The sequence below is a fragment of the Pieris napi genome, chromosome 23, assembly GCF_905475465.1.
Source record: "Pieris napi chromosome 23, ilPieNapi1.2, whole genome shotgun sequence".
Lineage (NCBI taxonomy): Eukaryota > Metazoa > Arthropoda > Insecta > Lepidoptera > Pieridae > Pieris > Pieris napi.
In genome coordinates this window covers 6,306,900-6,332,595 of record NC_062256.1, presented here as the reverse complement: position 1 = coordinate 6,332,595, position 25,696 = coordinate 6,306,900, and the positions used below count along the sequence as shown (strand labels likewise).

Below are 25,696 nucleotides of genomic sequence, written 5' to 3'. Positions count from 1 at the left end.
AGGATCGCGGAAATAAATTATAATGCATATTCTGTGCTAAGTATACCGTTCTTACACCCTTTTTATTATCTGTTTCATACTCATTGACATATTATAGGATATTTTAGTCTGTAATTTTTGTGTTGTTGAAGTATATGTCACCCAGTTATTTTTTTTATTTACACTGTCATCTAATGCGCTCATTTTTATATTTTCATTTCACTGTTACATTTTTAGCATCTTCGGCGCTTAAAAATAACTGGGTTCTTCCTGAAAAAAAGACCCTTAGAAGGCCCCGACACAATCTAACGGATCCGTATGATCCAATCACCATAGCCAATGACAAATTAAAAGCCGCCCGCGCGGCAAAGCAAAAATAAAAATGACATTAGCGTAAAACCCGGGTAAGGCGTGAACGTATTTAATTCGCTCTAGTGAGCTTACGACCAGTCCTTCAGGCAATTGACCACCCCACGACAGTCCAAGCCAAGGTCCGAGTCTCGCCATTGCGCTAGTCGCGGGAAAAGCCTATTTCTACCGAGCTACGCTCGCCAATATAGATAATAGCACTGGGGTTTTCGGGACTGCCAGTCGGTGGTTGGACTGTTTGAGGATCCTTTAGGAAGGAAGAGCTTCCTTCCTCCACCAATAGAACAAAAAATGCCTACATAGTTAAAATAGAACTAAACCAGCTGAACTGAGTTTATTCATACAAAATGCGAAATGTTACCCGCATCGTTGGTTTCAGTACGTTAAAAACGGTGCTTGAATTAAACCAATATACTCTTAGGATACAAACAAAGTCTGGTAAAATGGCCGGGGCCTCGCACAGGATCTAGAGGCCGGCCTTTTGGCAGATGGACATACGAAATTGTGATGATGCCAGGGAAAGATGGCTGGAGATTATAATAGAAGATTAATAGAAAATTGTGGAATGCCTTGGTGGAGGATTTTACCCGTGGGTCAATATAAAAAAATAAATCAATGCCACTACAACCTTTTTAGGTCTGGCCGTCAGATTTTTGTATCTGTTTCATGATAATTTGGTAATCAATAGGTTCTGTGCCTGACGCACAGTCTAAGGCAAGACGGTTTCTTCACGATATTTCCTTCACCGTTCGAGCGAATGTTAAATGCGCACATAGAGAGAAAGTCCATTGGTGCATAGCCGGGGATCGAACTTACGACCTCAGGTATGAGAGTCGCACACGTAAGCCACTGGGCCAACATGGCTCTATAAATAAAATAAATACAATATACTTGTATTATTATATTACTTACTGTTAATGATTGATTTGTATTTGTATAAAACTATATTATTATTAGTCTTAGGATAGCTATTCGACCTCCTATAAAGAAAAGTCTAAGAATTAAAGCGCGATTATTGCAATTTTACAATTATTTACATTGGATGAAAATGCGAAGAAAATGAATTTTACGCTTGACATTGCCAAGTTAAAAATTGAGAAAAGCTTTACTGGCTTTAATAAAATTAGGAAATGTTTTAAAAGGTTTTCGCGGACGATAATAGGTTGTCTTGCCAGACATTTCGGAGCGAGAGGATTTGTGCGAATGTCGACAGTGAAATAACAAGCCGTTTATTTTACATTCGTTATAGCTATTAGTTTATGTTAATTCTTTATTGTTGTTTAATTATGGTGTTTTTTATTTATATACTTTGTTTCCGTAACAAAGAAATATAGTACAACTAGCAAACTCGGCCAAGCGTTGCTGTGGCTAAGGTTTTTGTTATATTACATAGTAGTTAACTATTCAAAGGAAATGGCAGGAAAACAACAGTCATGGGGATCACCATGCTTTTTTGGTGGCTATGCCATTAAATTGTAGCTTATGTGAAACGTTGGTACTTTCAACACAGCGCCATCTGTAAGAATTGTGACTATCAAATAATTTGCAATAAAATAATATTGCGGGTATAAATTAAGATGTAAGCTATCCTATCTTTTATGTTAGATCAAACTGCACACGGTGTGCAAATTTGATTGATATCGGTTCGGTAGTTTAGGAGTCCATAGCGGACAAACAACGTGACACGTAATTTATATATATTAAAACTAGCAGACCGGCCAAGCGTTGCTGTGGCTAAGGTTTTTGTTATATTACATAGTAGCAAACTATTCAAGGGAAACGGTAGAACACCAATCATGGGGACCACCATGCTTTTTTGGTGGTTATGCCATTAAGTTGTAGCTTATGTGAAACGTTGGTACTTTCAACACAGCGCCGTCTGTTAGAATTGTGACTATCAAATAATAAAAAAATATTAAGCAATAAAATAATATTGCGGATATAAATTGAGATGTAAGCTATCCTATCTTTTAAGTTGGATCAAACTACACACAGTGTGCAAATTTGATTGATATCGGTTCAGTAGTTTAGGAGTCCATAGCGGACAAACAACGTGACACGTAATTTATATATATTAAGATTAAGATTAAAATAATTAAATAAAAAGAAGGGCATCTCTTCCAGGGAACCACTGTGAGAAAACAGACTACATTAGATAAGGTTCGGGCAAGAAGTGCAAAACTACGTAAGACGTAAAATTCCTTAGACAAAACTTATGGAAGGATGATAAGGATATTATTAGGGTTGTCTGGAAGAGATAGCTTAGTTTGTTTTTAATATTAATATTTAATTGTTGAAATGTTTTATTAGCACATAAATTACAGATGCATTTAATAAATAATAGTATATTGCAAACTAAGGTGACCACTATGGGCATTTAATTGGTTCCACATAGTGGTGGTGCGCGGTAAAAACTGCTTAAAAAGTTTGGGCTCTAAATCCTACCCCAAGAATTGCTGTTGATTTTAATATAAACCAAAACAGTAGCTCAAAATACCGCAAAAATTAAATTCTACATTTTTAAAGGTTAAGAATATTTTATCCATATAAAATATAAGGAAACGGAAGTTTTAACAAGTGGAATTTGCATATTGGCTTTTAAAATATAAATTCGAAGCAACTAGTCCCTCATTCCTTAGTGCAGCACTTCCTCACGGGAAATTTCAGTTTTTCCGCTCTTAAATGTCTATTTCTTATAGATTTTGAGACGTCCAAGAAGATCTAAAATTTTAACGTATTTCAACGACGCGTTCGTTTGTTCACACGTTATTTGACGAATATGTAATAATAGTTCGATTCCCTGCTAACTAATTTCGAATTGGCTGAACGTACTCGTACAAAATGTCTGCTCCATTCTTAGCCTTTTGTCGAGGGATTTTAGGTAAATATTCCGTATCGCGGCACCAGCGATTTTGAGGCCGGATTTTTTTTATATTAATATTTTTTTAAATAAATGGAATTTTTTTTTCATGCGCCATCATAACCGGATATTACCGACTTACAGTGTGATATTTAATATTTATACATATATTGTCTCACATAGTAATAAAAAAGTAATAATAATAAATTAATTATTTCAGATTATATCTGTAGTGTATTGACTAAATAAAGTGTTGCTTGGTTGTCTCATGCGCCTACGTCACTTGTCAGACTGTCAGTCGTAATCCGACACCCGAACGGAGCGGTTGTGTGTAGGACGTTTGTACAAGTGTTGTGGTGTTGGTGAGCCGTAAAACACTCCAAGAAGCAGGACATTACAATATCCATATAATCACAGGCTGTTCACCTACTTGCCTATTATCATGAAACAGATTCATAAATCTGAGGCCCAGACCTAAATAGGTTATAGCGCCACTATGTAGTTTTAGTTAGTAAACAAAACAATACTAAAAACCTCTAATAGGGGACATCATACCAACGTTCTAAAATGCCTTCATGAATACTCTGTAATAAATATATTTTAAATGCCCAAAAACAAGTACATTGCCAACTGCGGGTATGATCATAAATTAACTGGGCGAACCACTTCGGCCTAACTTTCCAAAGTTAACTAATCTTGTTGTGCCAGCCTGTTCTAATGCTGTGTAAAATATATCGCACTGTCATTGTATCGGAAGTAATCGCATACAAATATATCAATTAAGTTGTACAGTATAGAAATAGTTTGTGGGTTTGTGGTACTATGGCATAACTTCCTGTTATCCCAATTATATAGAAGATAAAAGAGATTGGACTGGCGTTGCATTAAAATACTTCTTTAAAATGCCAAAATAAAACACCACTATTTCTAGTCAAACCGAGATTGTAGGACACGGATCGGTATTTCGTAATAACGATTTAAAATTTGTTTATTTAAATAGTTCTCCTATACAATAAAAATCGATGTACCATTTGTACGTAGGATGAATATGTCTAATATATAAAATTCTCGTATCGCGGTGTTTGTAGTTAAACTCCTCCGAAACGGCTTGACCGATTCTCATGAATTTTGTGTGCCTATTGGGTATGTCTGAGAATCGGACAACATCTATTTTTCATCCCCCTAAATGTTAATGGATACCACACCTAAATTGTTTTTTTTTAATTTTTAGGTACTTTTTTTATTTTTATGAACTAGCATTAAAAAATACATACAACCCCTAATTTTCACCCCTCTACGATCAACCCCTATTTTTTATTATAAATGATATACATGCAAAACGACGTTTGCCGGATCAGCTAGTATTTTTATAAAAACAGCACATCATGTCAAATTACAATGCGAAACGTGGCAATAAAATAGATTAATTAACACACAGTAATACATTTAGATGTCAAAATAGTAAACCTTCTTCTTGATGATCGATGATCAGGTTAGGTCAGTTACTGAACTGAACTGAACTTCTGGGAAGATGATTAAATAGTTAGAATGCGAACGACGGCACTCACAGCCCTGTTGGATCCCTTTGGCTTCAGCCTTGCGATTCTGTAACTCACTTTTCGAACTCTCACTGCGGTTTTCGCAGCGGCGGTCACGCTCAAATCAGTCGTGAAGCAGTAATTTTACTTTTTGGCATTCTGATAAAGAGGTTGTAGTTTATTATTTATCAGAATGCCGCACTGTTCGTCTGTATTTCCCAATAAATAAACGTTTTTCGAAAAAGGATTTATTCTATGTCATAATATGTAAATTACATTAAAAGTATGCTCATTATGAAGCAGCTACATATTACTCTACTGGCGGACGTTATAGTACACAAACACAATATATATAATGACAGGGGTTAACGAAAATTTAAATAACTATTACCGTTAAATTTAGGTATAGAAATGTATATAATTAAAATATAATGGAGTTTTGTATTAATTTTAAATTCATAATAGTATTAGTGCTACTATTATGTAGTAGTGTCTTTCTGCATCTGTTTCGTGACATTTTGTTTTTTTCTTATATGCAAGTAGGTGATCAGCCATCTGTGTCTGACGCCTCCGACTTATTAGGTCCTCATACCGACCAGCCTTGCGATTCTGTAACTCACTTTTCGAACTCTCACTGCGGTTTTCGCAGCGGCGGTCGCGCTCAAATCAGTCGTGAAGCAGTAATTTTACTTTTTGGCATTCTGATAAAGAGGTTGTAGTTTATTGTTTATCAGAATGCCGCACTGTTCGTCTGTATTTCCCAATAAATAAACGTTTTTCGAAAAAGGATTTATTTTGTCATAATACGTAAATTACATTAAACGTATGCTCATTATGAAGCAGCTACATATTACTCTACTAGCGGACGTTATAGTACACAAACACAATATATATAATGTTAACGAAAATTTAAATAACTATTACCGTTAAATTTAGGTATAGAAATGTATATAATTAAAATATAATGGAATTTTGTATTAATTTTATATTCATAATAGTATTAGTGCTACTATTATGTAGTAGTGTCTTTCTGCATCTGTTTCGTGATATTTTGTTTTTTTCTTATATGCAAGTAGGTGATCAGCCATCTGTGTCTGACGCCTCCGACTTATTAGGTCCTCATACCGACCAGATGTTTTCCACGACCAACGTATATTTTTACATCCGTTGGTGGCTGTTGTAAACGCAATCAGTACTGAGAGATTAGGCAGTAGAGCTGCTCCAACTGTTCATAGACACAAATAAATGACACACAATGGCGTGTATGAAATTGATTAACGCAGACCATTACTGCAGACTTGAAAGGAGACAGAACTAATGTGAACATATATCTACAATGTTATTTTGAGATGTTTTAGATAATATATAGACATAGACATATTTAGACTCCATAGCTTTCATAAAAAATACTGCTTATATCATTATTGGGCTAGTAGGCTTCAGCGTGCGACTCCCATCACTGATGTAGGTCTAACCCCGTCTGTGCACTAACGCACTTTCTTTCTATGTGCGCATTTTACATTCGCTCGAACGGTGAAGGAAAACATCGTGAGGAATCAAGCTTTAAGCCTTAGACCGAAACTGTCGACGGCGTGTGTCAGGCAGATTAGGCTGATCACCTACTTGCTACTATTTGATTGACAAATGATCATGAAACAGATACAGAAATCTGAGGCCCAGACCTAAAAAGGTTGTAGTGACACTGATTTATTTTTATATGTATAACAAAAACACTCGATTGGCGATAAAAAAGAGTGGCGGAGAGTTTTTTGCCAGTTCTTTTTTTCCGTTCTACGCCCTTGATTTGTGAACTGGCAGTCAATGTAAAATTAGAAGCATTTAATATGTATTTCTTTTTTGACGTTCATAAGTGTACATTGTGTAACCTATATGAATAAATGATTTTGATTTGATACAATTATATAAAATCTAGGAATATTTATTCAGTGCCCGTACTCTGGAACTTCCACTAGCGATACCGAGGTTTTTGTATGCCAGTTCGATGTAATTCTCTTAACATACGTAGCGCTGATGTTGCTACCTTGCGAGGTACAAAAACTCAAAATTTCAGTCGGGAACTTTAAAAACAAAAAAGAAGAGTAATGTCCTAGAGCAGTATTCAGTGTGTATTTTTTTTAATACCTTTATACCGTAGACGGACTATAATATAGACCAGGCATCAACGTACAACGTGTGAGATAGCGAATGATTGACATATGTCGTATTTACAGTTTTAATTCATTGAAGATTGCTTATTATTAACCAAAATACACATTCGAATGAATTCTTGAACAAAGTTACTGAGTCGTGACAAAATAAGCTACTTACCGATGAAAGGTTATGTATGGTTCTTTACGTTCACTATAGCTTTTACAGCCAATTATGCAACAATTCACCATGACTGACACTTTAAATACACCTCTTATAAGGATAAAGTCTTAAGATATGGGTTTGACTTGGGTTTCACAGATTTATCAGTAAACGGTGAAAACTTGTTTAAACCAAACAACCACCAAGGGCTCGGTGGTAAACAAATAAACCCCGATCCACAAATAGAGACAGAAAAACTGATACTTTGTTTCGCTCGCAGTTAAGTATTTCACGTTAATGCCTTCTCTCTTTAGTTATTATTGTCATTTTAGAAGCTCATCTAGTTCTATACTCTATCTACGCTTTATACCTATTACCTATGTATTCTGTGTAGGAAAAAAAACAATATTCTGTGTAAACGTCAAAATTCAAAGATCGAAGCACATATTTCACGGTTAACTATGTCCCAAAGAAACAGTGTCGGTTCGATGATTGATTATTCTGTGGAACCAATTAAAGTTGTCCAGTACACTGAATGTTGTAAAATTCACCAAGATTAATTGGAAACTCGGCAAACGGGAAGCTGCAATGTGTTCAGCATTAGTTATTAGCAAATAAAACGTTAAGCGTGTAGGATTATAAATAAACGTAATTTGTAACGACATTTGAAACGATATATGTAGTCTATGGTTTATATAATCTCTGTATAGGGTTTCCAACTTATGTTCCAAGTATAAACAGAAACAATTTATATATCAAAATATATAATAAATTAATAAAAGCACTATTCAGATACAATTTTTTAACACCTACTAATAAAATCTACCAAGAAACTAAAATTATGACGATTAAACAACTATATGTTTATAGCACCTGTATCCTTATTAAAAAAAATTTAAATAACTCTCTACATAGTAACTTATCATTTAATAAAATCAAATACACCACTACACGCAATACTCGTCGAGCGAGTTTGCTTATCTTGCCAAAGCCGCGCACAAATTATTTAAAGAGATCTATTAGGTATGAGGGTGTGCAATTGTTTAATCGGTTGCCGTCTAAAGCCGGGTCCACATTTGTAGCATGTTGACGTATCACGATCAGTCGTATCGTATCTCGTATCTGTATCATAAATATGGACGCTCATTTTGTCCATGTCGTATATTTAAGGCGTATCTTGTAAAAAACGCGTCCATACTTATCAAATGCTGTATCATGTCAGTGTATCGGCTTTAACTTTACAAATATAGACGCTTCACTTTTCTTCCGATGTATCCTGATGCGCGTGTCTTTCAGTTCACCTTTCCCTTCTCGTACGGTTCAGTCATGTCTTCGTTCCCAAACGGTTTAGCCATGTCAGCAATTGCTCACAGTTTGGCGGTGACTACCGCCTGTTATATTATCATTAATAGTATTTAAAAAAAAGTTAAATCCAGATGTAGACGGCGCTGGAAATGTTTAGAAACCGAAACAAATATGGTGGAATACCATTGATGAGAGATTTCAAATTTCAGCATACCAGCGGAAAATACAAAAATTTCACTCGCATTTCACCCATTGATGTTGTGTATTCCCTTTGATGATCGCGAAAAAACCGACACAGGATGGTTCGGGGTGTATCAAGTATCGTATCGCGATACAGTATCGAGATACTGTGTCAAAATACGTCCATACCACCGATCGTGATACGCGAATCGGATACGAGGTGTATCAAGATACGCGCTCAGTGCGGATCGGGCCGTATCCGATACGGCATGTATCATGAACGGGTATCATTTTGCGTCCAAACTAACGATCATGATACGCGCCGAAGCCACGCAACGGAGATACGATACACCGAAATGCTACAAATGTGGACCCGGCTTAAGGTTCGTAAAGCCGGGTCCACATTTGTAGCATGTTGACGTATCACGATCAGTCGTATCGTATCTAGTATTTGTATCATAAATATGGACGCTCATTTTGTCCATGTCGTATTTTTAAGGCGTATCTTGTAAAAAACGCGTCCATACTTATCAAATGCTGTATCATGTCAGTGTATCGGCTTTAACTTTATAAATATAGACGCTTCACTTTTCTTCCGATGTATCCTGATGCGCGTGTCTTTCAGTGCACCTTTCCCTTCTCGTACGGTTCAGTCATGTCTTCGTTCCCAAACGGTTTAGCTATGTCAGCAATTGCTCACAGTTTGGCGGTGACTAGCGCCTGTTATATTATCATTAATAGTATTTCAAAAAAAGTTAAATCCAGACGTAGACGGCGCTGGAAGTGTTTAGAAACCGAAACAAACATGGTGGAATACCATTGATGCGAGATTTAAAGTTTCAGCATACCAGCGGAAAATACAAAAATTTCACTCGCATATCACCCATTGATGTTGTGTATTCCCTTTGATGATCGCGAAAAAACCGACACAGGATGGTTCGGGGTGTATCAAGTATCGTTTCGCGATACAGTATCGTGATACAGTATCAAAATACGTCCATACCACCGATCGTGATACGCGTATCGGATACGAGGTGTATCAAGATACGCGCTTAGTGCGGATCGGGCCGTATCCGATACGGCATGTATCATAAACGAGTATCATTTTGCGTCCAAACTAACGATCATGATACGCGCCGAAGCCACGCAACGGAGATACGATACACCAAAATGCTACAAATGTGGACCCGGCTTTACATTAGCGTGTTTGATCAGTTCAAAAGGGCATTAAAGACACACATCAGAATGGGTCCATTAGAATAAAATTGGGTTAGCTGATGACGACGTGTATCTCGTTCGTATATACTTAATATTAAATTTCTCATGTAAATAAAAAATAATTTTTGTAATGAGAAATAAAGTTCTTTAAACATAAACATATATTTTTTTATATCTTTATTCAAGTGGGTAACCAAGTACACTTTTGAATCGTCAAGTTAAATTAATCGTAAATTTACATTTACTACCAGTTCGCAAGTCAAGGGCGTAGAGCGGGTAAGAAGAACTGGCAAGAAACTTTCCGCCACTCTTACCGCTCGCGCACTCTTACACTCTTACCGCTACCTATATATATAATAAAATTAGAGTATTAATATATTTAATGTAAAGATTTTAGTTTCCAATTTCAGGTAGGTGCTGGGTCTGGCGTCAAAAATAGATTCCTGGAATGTAATTGAATTTAACAATAATCAATTAATGTCAGTACACAATTTTTTTTGTCGTGCACGATTATAATAACAGAATATAAGCTAAAGCACGAGAAAAAACGTGTTCACATAACCTCTCAGAGGAGAAGTGACGTCATGCTATCACTAATGCCCGTTTTGATCTTAATTTTCTCAGCGATTTGTGAAATTATTAAAAAAAATACGACAAGAAACGGTTCGGTAGAGTTTAACGTTGTTAAACAATTTTACCTTAAAATAAAAAGGAATGAGTACATCCCTCACCTCGATATAACCTTAACATGAAGAAAGGCACAAAATGAGTATGGGAATAATAAGGCACTTTAGGCTGATAATATAATAACAAATACTTGTCCTTAAAATAGTTCACAATACGCACAAACACTCACTAAGAAATTATAAAATTGACGGCGTAACTAATAAATAAAATTGGCAATAATGTAATCAAATTCAATTCTAGCATGCCCAAGCGAAACAAAAGAAAGTAAATCGAATGTGACGATCGGCCGACTTAAAATATTATGGGTCATCAAAATTTATTAAATAAAACATGTATTTCGAAGTGTTTATAATTAATTTTTAGCGGTTATAGAAAAGTCTGTATTCTCAACAAAAAAATCGGTTTTTTGTAAAGTCGGTTTACTGACGATAGTTGAACGTGACAACGTCATAAGAAAATACTGATGGAATGGCTGCATTTTTCAAAAGAAAATTTTAATTTGATTTGTTTGATAGATATTTTGTATGGATATAGAAGGTAAATGGAATCACAATCCGATTGCGGAGGCCGATTGTGCCTTTTTATCACTCGTTACGCTCTCTCGCTTGCACTTCAAGCCTTAAATGGAACGCCTCAGAGCGAGGTAACGCCGCATGAGTCATGTTTTTGACGTGACGTCTTATAACTCGATGGAGACGGCTGCACGCTCGAAAAACATGACTCATGCGGCGTTACCTCGCTCTGAGGCGTTCCATTTAAGGCTTGAAGTGCAAGCGAGAGCGCGAAGCGACAGAAAGGCACAATCGGACTCCGCACTCTTCAGCGTTCGACATCTGTCTCTCTCCTACTTGAGTAAGCGATTCGTGACGTTGTCACGTTCAACTATCGTCAGTAAACCGACTTTCCAGACAACCGATTTTTCGTGCGTGCAACCGGCTCCATCGAATTATAAGACGTCACGTCAATATCTGTCACAATTTAGCCATTTAATAAATCATGTTTTTAAATAAACCGTCACCTTGAGGTTTCGTCGTCTCCATCCTAACAGCTAGTTTATAATAACTTATGTTAAAAGCATGCGGTTGGCCGCCTGTAATGCCTCCCCCGGGACACGAGGGAGTCCTTAACATAAACGTACTCCTGCAATTTTAAGTTTTTGGCATCCGACTCCGGCATTATTCAAAGCGTTGTTTTGTATTTCAAGCCGCGACGACTGTCCCATTATTTATATGGCTTCTATTATACCCCTTTTAATAATGTCGCCATTTTGTTTGCGTTGTTTTTAATCTTACAGTTGAATATTTGAGTGCAAATTTAACAATTGTTATAACGATTAAAAATTGTAAGTAATGTATTCTTATACTTTTCTGTTTTACCTATCATAGTGACATTTAACATTGTGTCGAAATGGTACTGGTGTATAAGGAAACAAAAAACATCATCAACACAATACTTAGTACTAATGTACTAAGTATTGTGTTGATGATGTTTTGCTTGCCTTAATAGGCAAGCCGGTTTCCTCACGATGTTCCCTTCACTGTTAGAGCGAATGTTAAATGCGCACATAGAGAGAAAGTCCATTGGTACGCAGCCGGAGATCGAACCTACGACCTCAGGGATGAGAGCCGCACGCTGAAACCACTAGGCTATCATTGCTCTGGTAATGATCTAATAGTATACCTAAATTGTACGTGACCAAAGATATTAACAATCAATATGCTATATTCGAAATTCCATCTCACACTTCATCCTTCTTAGGCAATTCATTCACGATCTCCACCATTAAGTTGTGGAATACGCTGCCCGCCTCCGTACGATTGGCTACCTCTCTGTCATCTTTTAAAACTCTTCTGTATAATCATTTTTTAACCTTATCCTATCCTGATCAATCGTGACTTGTATAAATCTTATGTTTCCTTTTACATCACTATTTGCTGTTCATGTATTTGTAAGATTAGCTTTTAAGTTTTTAGTCTGTTGTTAATATTTATTTTTTTGTATTACTTTAGATTAAGGTACTATGTATAGGGTTGCCTGGAAGAGATCGCTTATTAGCGATAAGGCCGCCCGTTGCATCCCTTATAATTTTTTTGTATTGTGTTTCATTCTTTGTTTTTTGCAACGAAGTGTAAATAAATAAAAAAATAAATAAATATATTAGGCCTAGTATCTGGCAGTATGTGGTGGTGGGATTATCTCAAAGCTATCGGGCAGGATCACCACGATAATTAACCACTTTGAGGATCGAGAAATGAATACGACAAAGCCATATTCAAATCTGATTTATTGTTATAAAATATATCTTAAATACTATTCACACATACATAATATTATTATTGTGAGCTGGTGGTGGTCGGTGTATCGCGCATCTTCAGCTGATAAAATTTGGAACAACTACGTGAACCTTATCAGCTGTTCGTCAATGTTCAAATGAAATCGAAACTGGGACCTTTTGATCTGCACGAACGTGCCAACAACGACTTGACTTGACGACGACAAAACTTGACGACTCATTGGTCTAGTGGTTAGTACCCCTGACTGCGAATCCATGGGTCCAGAGTTCGATCCCCGGCTGAGGCGAACATCGATGTGATGAGAATTTGGTGTTGTTCTTAGGTCTTGGGTGTTTAAATATGTATATATATGTCTATCTATAATATTATGTATGTATATCCGTTGTCTAGTACCCATAACACAAGCTTCACCAGCTTAGCATGGGACTAGGTCAATTGGTGTGAATGGTCTAAAGAAAAAAAAAAAAAAAAAAAAAAAACTCAACAGGCAGTTTCTAGATGGGCACGTGTAAAATTGGGTACCCCGTCATATTCAATTCCCTTTTAAATTACTACGCTTAATTGGAACTGACTACATTCCGTCTTTTTTCTGAAAGACTTAAATCGAAACCAGTCCAGTTTATATTACACTTTTTTCCCGTTTTTCAAAAGGTTTTCCTGTAGGCTTAATTAACTTTGTAATTGTTATGAAAAATTCATAAAGGATTTGGGTATCAGGAAAATTATAATAGATTCTGAGTTTTCGTGTCTTACTAATTCTTTATATATGAAGGACTGCTCTTTTTCTATTAGCATGTTTAAATATTTGACTTTTGAACGGTTGGGCGTAGTGTGGATACTGGATGCAAATAACATTGCTTTCTTTGTACGAACGCTCGTAAAAATAAAATAAATCAGTAATTACAACCTTTTTAGGTCTGGGCCTCAAATTTCTGTATCTGTTTCATTTGTTAATCTAATAGGCAATGGTGATCAGCCTCCTGTGCCTGGCACACGCCGTCAATTTTTTGGGTCTAAGGAAAGCCGGTTTCTTCACGATGTTTTCCTTCACCGATAGCGAAAGTTAAATGCGCACATAGAAAGAAAGTCCATTGGTGCACAGCCGGGGATCGAACCTACAACCTCAGGGATGAGAGTCGTTCGCTGAAGCCACTAGGCTAACACTTCTATACGAATACAGTGAAGAGTAATATCGCGAAGAAAGGGTAATGTCCGAAACAGATGGCTTATCTACTAGAAACAAATATCAACAATACAGATGATTGTGTCTGCCCTAGACCTCAATAGGGTGTTCATAATGCCCTTTTGTCTAATAAAATCTTGTACCAACATAAAGCGTCATGACGCTAAAGACTAGAGTTACTTTTACATGTGAAAAACTTTTTTGTGTACTGGCGACTTTGAATAATCCCTCCATAGTGAGGTTTTACTGAAACTTTTTGACAGAACATTCTAAATTTAAAAAAATTGCTATATTCAAAACTTTCTTGTTTTTTGAAGTGACTTCTTTATCGGGGTTGGAAAAAAATTTAGTGTAACATTTTTTCGTTACGCGTCACATTTTTCCGTTACGCGCCATGTTGCTTTTTGAAGTCAAACTTCTTTATCGGCGTTAGAATGAATTTTTTATCGACGTATGGGAGAAATTTTGTAGCAAATCGTCACGTTTTTCAGTTACGCGCCATCTTTTTCTTGTCCCTACCACGGTTGATCCGAAGAGATTCGAAGCCATTAATAACAAAAATATATAATAACGATAACAATGATAGTAATAATTCTATTACAATTAATGAAATTCTGTAATAATCTTAGTAGTAATAAGGTAAAATGAAATAATTGTATTTGTATTCATGTCTATGATAATAAAAGCCTTTTGTTAAACTTTATTTAACCAATTTCGTTAAGTTGCATATAGTAGATCATTTTTCGAAAAATAAGGTCATAAAGAAGTTTCACTTTCACTTACGTGTGTACACCTAGTACACGCACACATTTTTTTGTGATATTTACTATTCTTATGTACTCGTATGTGTTTGGAATTATTGTATGTATATATATTGGATAAAGAAAAGGGGTCTCCTAAATTGGGGGATCTAAGTGAAATAAGTAAGTCATAAATTCTTTCCGACAGGCCTTCGTGGGATGGGTAATGGCAGTGCGTAGGTGAGGCCGCAAGGCGGGCGCCGCGCTCGGCCTGCGCCCGCCCATGGCATCCGCGTTATGTATCAGGTAAGTTTAACAAAAGTGTTTTGTTTTATTTTTAACAACAATAGCTTTTGTTTTTGGAACGAAGTTCCTTATCGCGCGTTGTGAATGGGGGCTAGACGGAAAAAATTCTTACGAAAAGTTGTCACGACACTTTTTTGCTATTTGCTATTGTAATACACCGGTTCTCGTCCGATCACCGAAGTTAAGTAACGTCGGGCGAGATCAGTACTTGGATGGGTGACCGCCTGGGAACACCTCGTGATGTTGGCTTTTTTTTTTCGTCGTAAGATTGGTGTCGAGAAAATCTATCATACTGTTATGATACCAATTTACATATAAAATTATTCGAAAGGAATTTCGTTCCATCCGGGTGTCCCTTGACACCTCTAAAGTTTTTTTTATTGAGAAAAGTAAAAACAAACACAAAATACAATTTTTAATGTGACAAGCACTTAAAGGCAAACATGACATACATATAGAGATCATAACCATTAAAAAAAACAATTACTTATCAAAGAAAAAATTCAAATTACAAAAAACTAAACAAAAATCCATTATAGCTTTGACATGAAACTACGACAGTTGACAGATGAACTATGGCAGTTGGTTAAAATATCTCAATAGCATCTCCAAGCGACACACGTGTGACGTGACGTGCTGCGTCATTTCGTTTGACCAATCACAGAACACAATGTGTCGTCTTGCGTCGTATCGTACCATCTCACCCAGGCGATTTTTAAACCATTTATGCCAGATATATTTATAGATATAATTAAATGTATAATTATGAATGAGGCTATCCGTCAAAAGACCGGTGTAAACATAGCGCGCATGGACATAAAACGATTGCCGCGACCTTGAATGGAGACCAGACAAAATACGGCGCGCCTGCCCCCCAACTAGGTAGACTGACGACATTGTCACGGAGGTTGCCTTCCAGTGGATGAAGAGAGGACAATGCAGGTCGTACTGGAGGAAGATGGAGGAGGCCTACGTCCAAAAATGGACCAAAAGAAGAGATTTTCTATGCTATTTAATTTTTATATACCTACTAATTTAATATTTATAAATTTGTGTATTTTGTGAAGTCTGTAACGTGTTCTTGTATTTTTTCAGCGTGTTGTTTTTGAATAAATATGTAAGTAAATATTGAAGACAATTCTAATTTTAGTATTTTACTGATATTCCCCTGATAAAACGATTTCTAGTGTCGATCTTATGCATTTTTAAACGTTTTCCAAACGAATTAAATTGCTTTCGGTAATAAATATTTAATAGGATCTGTTCTACAGCGTGTTAGTACAAGTTTTTTCAAATAAGCGAGAACTATCGTTCCTTTATATATTCCGCTTTAAAGGTAATACCTTAATTCCATGGAGCAAAATTTAATTTTATATAGGTAGGAATGTTATAGTTTTCATCATTTCAATAAAATATAACTCATATTAAAAGTCCCATAGAATATATTTCAAGTAAACATACATTTTGTTTTGCTAAGAATCGAAACTAGGTCCTCTGTGCTGTGTGTAGTACATGTCACCCACTGAGACTTTTTTAAATTACATAATCTCTTTAAATTGTCTACATATGTTTGGATTGCAGTAGTTGCCTGGAAAAGATCGCTCGAAAACTATAAGTCCACCAGTTGCCCTACTTTTTATTTTTTATTTTAATTATACAGTATTTCTTGTTACGAAGTGTAAAAAACAAATAACATTTATCTAGTCGTAATATTTCAATTACGAAGCCAAAATTTAATGTAACTATTATTCTCTAGTTTTATAAAACGAACACAGAATATCATAATAAAACAAACTTATATCATTGTTCAAACAACACACTCTACTCTGTGGTATATATCCGTATTTTGGCGCAATTAATATGTCACTACGAATTTTTTTTACATATGACGTGTCTTTACTAACGGCCAAAATTAATAATGTATCCTCAATCTATGATTATAACCAATCTTGGGCTGATTCATATCTAAAGACCGATCTCCAATCTGCATGCCAATAAACATTTCTGCTATCCGATTGTTTATTTGACAAAAGATTGACAGCAATCTTTTGCGTGATCCTTGCCTCTCGACCGCGTTTCGTTCAATGCAATATGTTGTGTTCAAGCATACCAAAAGTTTGCTGTTTTTGGAACGAAATAAAATAAGTAAGACTTAGGGTCTGTTTCACAACGTATGGATAAAGTAGCAAATAGCTATGCAACGTTTTGTTTGTTTTTTTGTTACGAACAAATAAAGTTACAAAATTCTATAGAAAAACATAGAACCTTAACCTTTTTGTTGGTCATTTAATATTACTTGTAACGAAACGGGCTGTCATTCTCATATGGTATTTTTGTTTGTTAGGTTATTGAGTATTTTAGTACATATTATTACAAATATACATTTTCTCAGAGTAGTTTGTGTATGTTGTTTTTGTGATTCAAGGTTGGTTCTTTAACTTAAAAAAATGTCTACGCAAAAACGTGAAAGAAGCGTCAATTTCAGCCGGGAAGAAGTTGACCTTCTAACTTCGCTTGTTGCTGACCATAATATATTAGAAAATAAAAAGAGTGACTCAGTCACCTGGCAGGAGAAAGAGCAATGCTGGAAGACGCTGGAGGCGCTGTTTAATAGCACAAGTGGGGTAAACTTTCGCAGTGCTAAAGCTTATAGAGGGCTACAAGAAAAAAGTCTGCCTTGATACATGCTGAAACATATCGTACAGGAGGTGGCCCTAGTGCTGCTACTCGTCTTACCCCCTATCGAGGAAAAAGTCAAAGACATGATATTGTTGTCTGTCGAAGGAAATGAAAGTCAATTGAAAGGAAGAGCATCTAAATAAGAGAAAGTAATGGGCATTTGAAGAGGAAGAAAGAGAGCATGAAAAAGAATTATGGGCCATAGACAAAAATATATTGTTAAATAAATTAGAAAAATAATAGATTTTGTGCCTGGAGCGAGGATGTTTATTAAAAATTTGTATTTTTATTTAAATAAAAGAATTGAATTTTTATTTAATTTATCTCAAAAATGTTGTAATTTATAAAATATTATAGTAATAAAGCAAAATAATCACTTATAAGATTACTTCTCACACTTGCATTTCCCACGTTGTCAATTGCGCTTTGATCAATATCATCAGCTGGTTCATCTATTTGTTGCAGTAGTTCAAAATGTTCATCTCGCATATCAATAGCAATATTGTGCAACACTGCATATGCCACTATCACGGCTTGTACACGAGATACTTGAAGCAAAACCTTTTTGGACAAACCGATTTTGGGGAACCGATTTTTTCCAAACACCATATTATGTCCTTTCCACCACATTTCTGCTTCGTATTTGAGATTCGTTATAAAGATGTTCTGCTGGAGTCTTGAGGTTTTGAAGTGGAGTTAGTAGGTAGTATCTATAGTAACAAATATTTTTGATTGTAGCTAATATTTAAATTTTTTTTACAAAAGTTGATGAAAAGATGAAACCTGCAAGATATGATATGATAGACATCACTTTGTGTAAAAGTGTCTCCAAAGCTTCTTTTGTTAACCTAAATCTAAATGTGAATTCGGCGTCATTCAGGCTCTGGATATAATAAATTCTTGTCTTCTTATGTCTTCGCACAGAAGTACGTTGTCTTCTTCCAGCTTCAGAATTACCATCCCAATCGGATAATTGCATTTAAACTTCCAAATCACTATCACTAGAACTGGAAGATGACGAAGATGAATAAATTTTCCCAATGAATATTAAGTTAGGTCGCAATCCCAAACTCAAATCATACGAGTTTCACCGATAGCAATCCGAGATTGATTTGGCCAATCGAAGCAACTGTCAAAATGGACAGATAGGTTGTTGGCATGAGTAAACAATCATTTTCATACAGAGGGCAATCTTCAATCTCTTATCCGCCCTCTTAACGATTGGTTGAATAATTAGATTGGTATCTCAGTCCATGTATTGAATATTGGCATGCTTTTCTTTAGAAATGGATTGAATTGTCAGTCTATGACAGCTAAAATTGGATTGAGATTGCGTATTGGTTTTGGCCGTATGACATCATGGCACATTACAATCTAGCCTAACTTAAGACTAATAAGTAATTTAAGTCTAACCAAATTTACTAATAAATGTCACTACGTTGATGTTTTAATTTCATCCCCAATTATATTATATTTGAATAAAATAATATATTTGAATAAATAATTTTACAGCTATTTTAATAACCGCTTATATTTAGCAGGTGGGTGGTGCAATTCACATCAGTGTTGGCGTGGGTCCTCTTTGTTCCGGTCAACAATCAACTAACGCCAACACTAGTTCCAACTTGTCCCACGCAATGCATCTGCCTATCACAATCGCAGGTAAATAGTTTTATATTTAGCAACGAGTTTTTAGTATACCTTTAAATAAATTTTCAGTTTCGGATCGGTAACACGAACGATTCGTAAACCGTTTAACGTAATCGAATAGTAATAATTGTGGTATGGGAAGTCTTCACATAGTATATGTAGCATTCATGTAGTAAGCCTATACTAAATATTAGAGAAAACGTGCGATGGGTGTCATTAACTGATTAAAGTATTGACTATAATATCGAAGAGGTATTCAGAAACGCGAGCTACAGTTCGCGCTAAATCTTGCCCTAAATCTGGCTCGAAGGACCAAAACTACTAGTATTTCCATTCTATATTTACCATATAGCAAATATACCGTAAAGCAAAATAATATATTTATGCTAGTTAATTAAATGCTAAAAAGATTACCTGCGTCTGTCTATACTGTCGGGGCGTAACTCCTACAATTTAAGTAATCGCCGCGCTTATAAAGCTATGAAAATCTGACTGAGCACAATGTAGCTTTGTTGTTCGCGATTATATTGATACTTTAACGTCTATTTCAACGACTAGTAAGTATCTGCTGGTATTAATAAAAACTGTATGGTATAGAATTGCAATCAAATTATCAATCTAAATAATAAAAAAAACCACCTTTTTGTATTCGAGTTATTATTGTGTTTACTGTAACCCAAATAAAAGTCAGTTCAGATTAAGATTGTTAAAAAGCATTGTCGAGCTATGTAATTACTGTAGTAAAATCGTGTCGCGTAAAACGAATAATTTTGTAACTATAAAAATGGAAATAGCTTTTAAGTGCTGCCAATGAAGTATATTATTTAATTGTTAAGGTGTTCGTGTTTGAATAGGCAAATTTATATGTGTACTTAACGAAACTATAATAAAGTTGTGCTAAGTCGAGCTGTCCCTTTTTATCACTTGCATTTTGACAAAAGTCTTTATTAAATTTTGACTTTACAATAGTATAGAAATAATATTTGTACGAGCCAAGGCTGTACATTTTGCTCACTCGGGCTTTCTTAGTATAATAAGCGTGGCGATTTCCTAAATCGTTGGAGTTGAGCCCCGAAAGTATAGCCAAAACGTAGGCTACCTTCTACTGTTACATTGCATTCTTTCGTTACATAGCAATTAATACAACAATTACCCTACAATATTTCTGACTTGACTCCTATTTTGTTTAAAAAAAAATTCCAATTTATAAAATAGTCCTTATACGTTGGCATGTTAAAATGTAATGAGTGAAATAGATGTCCCTATTAATGAATTAGGCACAAATTTTTAAGTTGACACAAGCTTTGAATATATTCCATGTCACGTCAAGATTTTTAGACTAAGCCGATAGTGTCTAACAATAAAAATACCTTCAAAGTAACAAGAAAAGGCAAATAATATATAATAACTAGCTGACCCGGAAATCGTTGTTTTGCCATATAAGTAAATACGTATTATTTCTAGGAAACATTTTATTCGTTCAATAAAAATAACCATCTACTATAATAAGGCTGATCGTAGAGGCGTGGAAATTAAGGGTTGTATATATTTTTGTATGCTGTATCATAAAAAAGTAAAAACAAAAAATTCGGCTAAAAAATAAAAAATATAATAATTACTGAATATGCATAAAAAAATTCATAAGAATCGGTCGAACCGCTTAGGAGGAGTATGTGAACGAACATTGTGACACGAGAATTTTATATATTAAGATAATTCGTAAATTTTCAACCATATTGAATATAGCGTTGTAAGACGAAACGTCGCTGTTAACCAGTTATTTTAAGGCCTACAACGCACTAGCGGCAGGCCGCAATGCGGTGTGCCGCTGCGGCAGGCCGCAGTACATACGGTCCGCCGTAGCGGCATGCCGTATTCCGGCTAACCGTCCCTATTGCGGTCCTATTGCGGTCTGCCGCAATCGTCACTCGTCAGTGCTTCTTGAAATATTACAAACTCAAATTTAATGACGTGGTACATGTATCTTATGTTCCATAATAAAAATATTTTATTTTTTTATTTTTTACTCTTTTAAAATAGGTTTACAATATTTTGTTTACATTTGTTAAATAATTATATGTGATGACGTACGTAACACGGCTAACCGCGCCGAGTGCGTGGAGGGGACGCGGCGCGCCGCATCATTCAACCGGTGCGGCTCGCCGCAGCTCCAGATCAACCGGAGCGGTTGACGGTTGACCGCAAGTCAGTGCGTTGTTATCGTGCGGTTTCATATAATAATCGATGTGCGGCCCGCACATGATCTGGATGATCTGGAGCTGCGGCGAGCCGCACCGGTTGAATGATGCGGCGCGCCGCGTCCCCTCCACGCACTCGGCGCGGTTAGCCGTCCTACCTACGTCATCACATATAATTATTTAACAAATGTAAACAAAATATTGTAAACCTATTTTAAAAGAGTAAAAAATAAAATATGTTTATTATGGAACATAAGATACATGTATCACTTATTCCACGTCATTAAATTTGAATTTGTAATATTTCAAGAAGCACTGACGAGTGACGATTGCGGCAGACCGCAATAGGACCGCAATAGGGACGGTTAGCCGGAATACGGCAGGCCGCTAGTGCGTTGTAGGTCTAAAAGCTGAAAGTTTTGAAAGTAACTAGTTAAATTTAGTAGCAGTAGGTAAATACCGTTTCATAAAACTTGAACTGAGGATAAACATTTCCTATGCAAACATGAATAAGAGCACAAAAGAGAATGTATTTACAACTGAAATTTTTCATCTAAATATTATCTTAAATTTGTATAATGGATCGAAGCACCTGGTGTCCGGCAATTGAAATAAAAGCGTCCCTACGAGAACGAGCCCATTTTACAGACCCTTACTAAATGACGTTAATTTTCTGACACATTTTCTTTATGAGTGCTCTACCAAAAATAATAGAGTATCCACCCCATTACCGTATAATTTTAATAGAAACATCTACTGATGCGCAAAAGGCGCTGTAACCCAAATAATTTCCGGGCAGGTTAGTGAGTAAATAGGAACAATGAAAACTAAAATGCTTATATTACTGTGCGTATTAAACATAATGAACTTCATCCTTATCACTCTCGACTAAAAATCATATGGGATTGTGTTCAAATCCAGAAAAAAATCCGAAAAATTTGCAAAACGAGTTTCTTAATCGAAGACTGACTTTGAATTGTGTGCTGGCGGAAATAATGGAAATGGTGGATTGTTACATTGGTCTTTGCAATGGACTGCATGCCCCCTCTTTTGATTGAATTTAAAAATTACTTTAAAGATAACTTACTAATATAATAGTTAGGACAGTATTGTAACTAATAATGTATAGTAAAAATAAATAAATTTTATTATTACTATACATTCCTTAGAACCCCATGCTTATCAGGTGGCTTGATAAATACATATGAACACCATGGACCCCATCTTTCAATAGGGATGTTAGTACTGTAAACCTTTTTTTTGGCAAAACGTTTGCCGGGTCTGCTAATATTGCTATTAGTATAGTATGAACAATTGTTGGAACCTGAATAAATCAATTTCGATTTTGGTGTCGGTTATTTGTAAAGATTAAGTTTGAAACAATTCAATCACAATATGGGCATGAGCCTGTGTGCGTGGAGGGGATTAATTTTATTGACAAAACAAACAGTGGCGCAAAATCATTATCATCCATAACCGTTCACGAATGGATTTGTTATTCTCTGGATAGATTATAGAGCTGTTACTCGCGAATTTGTTCCCGCAGAAATATATGGGTAAAAAGTATATAAAAGCAAGTCTGCTATAGTCTTTGCTGTACAAAAAACCGTTTTGTTAATTATAAAAATCGATAAAGAATCAAAAAACTTGATGACAGCTAATTTGAACATCTTGTGGGTGTCTTCCCTAGAGTTGGGAACTGAGTTGGAAAATTAAAATGTGTTAGCAGCAGTGCAGTGTTGGCCTAGTGGCTTCAGCGTGCGACTCTCATACCTGAGGTGGTAGGTTCGATCCCCGGCTGTGCACCAATGGACTTTCTTTCTATGTGCGCATTTAATATTTGCTCGAACGGTGAAGGAAAACGTCGTGAGGAAACCGACGTGTCTTAGACCCAAAAAGTCGACGGCGTGTGTCAGGCACTGAAGGTCGATCACCTACTTGCCTATTAGATTTAAAAATGATCACGGAATAGATTCAGAAATCTGAGGCCAAGACCTAAAGAATCTTATGTTTCCTTTTACATTACTATTTGCTGTCCATGTATTTGTAAGATTAGCTTTTAAGTTTTTAGTCTGTTGTTAATATTTTTTTTTTGTATTACTTTAGATTAAGGTACTATGTATATATATATTTTTTTTTTATATAACATTTGTTTCTGCACTTCTCGCACGCATCATGTTTCTTTTTTTTAGTTTTTCTCTTTAACTAGGGTTGCCTGGAAGAGATCGCTTATTAGCGATAAGGCCGCCCGTTGCATCCCTTATAATTTTTTTGTTTTGTGTTTCATTCTTTGTTTTTTGCAACGAAGTGTAAATAAATAAATAAAGAGGTTGTAGCGCCACTGATTTATTTATTTAGTAGTGCCTAAACAGGACCCGGAGGCGTGCCCTCCAATAGGCCGCATATCACTTAACATCCGGTGCGTCGAAACGTCTGTCCAGTTATAAAATAAACTTTACTGGCAAAATAATGTTTTAAACGAAACGATAACAAACTCGTAAACTTTGAACCTTTTATTATATTAGTTATATATTCACATGTAAATTGTTGCGGAGGTTTTGTGCGAGTTTATTTTCATACGTTTTATATAAAGTTTCCAATGTATTCAAATGAATTCCCTTGTTTGCAGGTTGTGTGCAACAGTGCAAGTTTACGCGGCGTTCCGTCAGCATTGAGCCCAAATGTAATGCAGTTATCGCTGTCGCGGGCAGATCTTCGTGTCCTACGCTCTGATGCATTCTCTCATCTCCGACAACTGCGGCGGTTGTCTCTCGACGCCTGTAACCTCACGCGTATACGTCCTTTTGCCTTCCGAGGCCTGCCACGTCTGGATGAACTCTACATACAACACACGCCGCTCGCTACAGTCGATGCGTTTGCATTCGCCGCGCTGCAGAATATATCGTCAATTGTTTTATCGCATAATCGAATAGCGCAAATCGAGGGCTATGCATTCGCTGGAACCAATTTTATAAAGCTCATTTCACTTAAGAATAACCCTATAAAACGAATACTAGCTCATGCATTTTCCGGTCTCAACGATGTAACTCAAATAGAATTACCGTCTGGAGTTAAGTCAATTGAGCCGAAGGCTTTCTTCGGCCTGGAGGGCGTGGGTGTTATAGAACTGGCTTACATGGATTTACCAGCACTGCTGCCCGATACGTTTTTTGGATTAACTCGTGTCGGTCGGCTGGCTTTGCGTGAATCTGATCTTGGGGTTATGCGCGTCGGGGCTTTCGAAGGTTTAAGACACGTAGAGGTTTTGGAGATATGTAACAACAAAATTGACGGTGTGGAAGAGCTAGCCTTGATACATAATAATAGCGTCCAAACTTTTAAATTGACAGGCAATCATATGCTCGAAGCACCAGAGTCTGTGGTTCTCGAAGTAGAAAATTTAATAATACGCGGGAATCACCTGCCATGTGAGTGCGGGCGTGACCCTCTGGCGAATGCGTTGGCTCTGACGCCTGATTTTGCTGAGGAGAATTTGTGTATATCTCCGCTGAAGGTGCGTGGGCGCAGTTTGTCTAGCGCTGCGGGAGCTGTGTGCCGTGGCGAAGGAACGGGGAGCGCGCGCGCCCGCGCTGCAGCAGGAGCAAGTCCACTGGGCGACTCATTCGAACACTCTCTGGCCGTAATAATCGCCGTGATAGCTTTCCTTGCCAACAGTTAGCCGCCCATGGTGTTCAATATTGTATGTCTTTGTAAATATTGTATAATACGTAAGAATGTAATGCGAAATTTTACATTGGGTCCGTTCATTTAGTATACGTTGGACCACAAATGAAATTTGCCTTTCGATACTATCTTGTTTTACTCCAATTTATAAGAGTTGTTTAATTTAAATATGCTTTTAAGATGTTATATGAGAATGTTACGCATCTTCTACAATCCAAATCAATGTAATAAAGGTATAAATTAAGTTATGTTTCATTTGACCTTTGACCCTACAAACATATCTTTCATACATCTATCAAAAGCTCTGTTTTTTCAATTATCTGTGTTTCTAATATGAACAGAAATAGTAAATGTTAAACTAGCAGACTCGGCCAAGCGTTGCTGTGGCTTGGATTTTTGATATATTACATAGTAGTAAACTATTCATGGGAAACGGCAGGAGAACACCAGTCCACCATGCTGTTTTGGTGGTTATGCCATTATGTTGTAGCTTATGTGAAACGTTGGTACTTTCAA

At 36.2% G+C, this 25,696-nt stretch overlaps 1 protein-coding gene across 2 annotated transcripts in view; it reads left to right on the top strand.

Moving 5' to 3' along the window:
- The window catches only part of LOC125061601 (insulin-like growth factor-binding protein complex acid labile subunit), a 37,415-nt gene extending 11,991 nt beyond the window's left edge, over window positions 1-25,424 (top strand). The window contains exons 2-4 of one of the 2 annotated variants that reach the window (XM_047667109.1): window positions 14,872-14,969; window positions 19,190-19,310; window positions 24,126-25,424. In XM_047667109.1, coding sequence (XP_047523065.1) covers window positions 14,947-14,969; window positions 19,190-19,310; window positions 24,126-25,175 — 1,194 coding nt within the window. In that variant the 5' untranslated portion in view covers window positions 14,872-14,946 and the 3' untranslated portion in view covers window positions 25,176-25,424. Of the gene's footprint in view, window positions 1-14,871; window positions 14,970-19,186; window positions 19,311-24,125 lie in introns of both variants that reach the window. The other variant, XM_047667108.1, reaches the window with a different exon arrangement.
- Window positions 25,425-25,696: the final 272 nt, after the last annotated feature.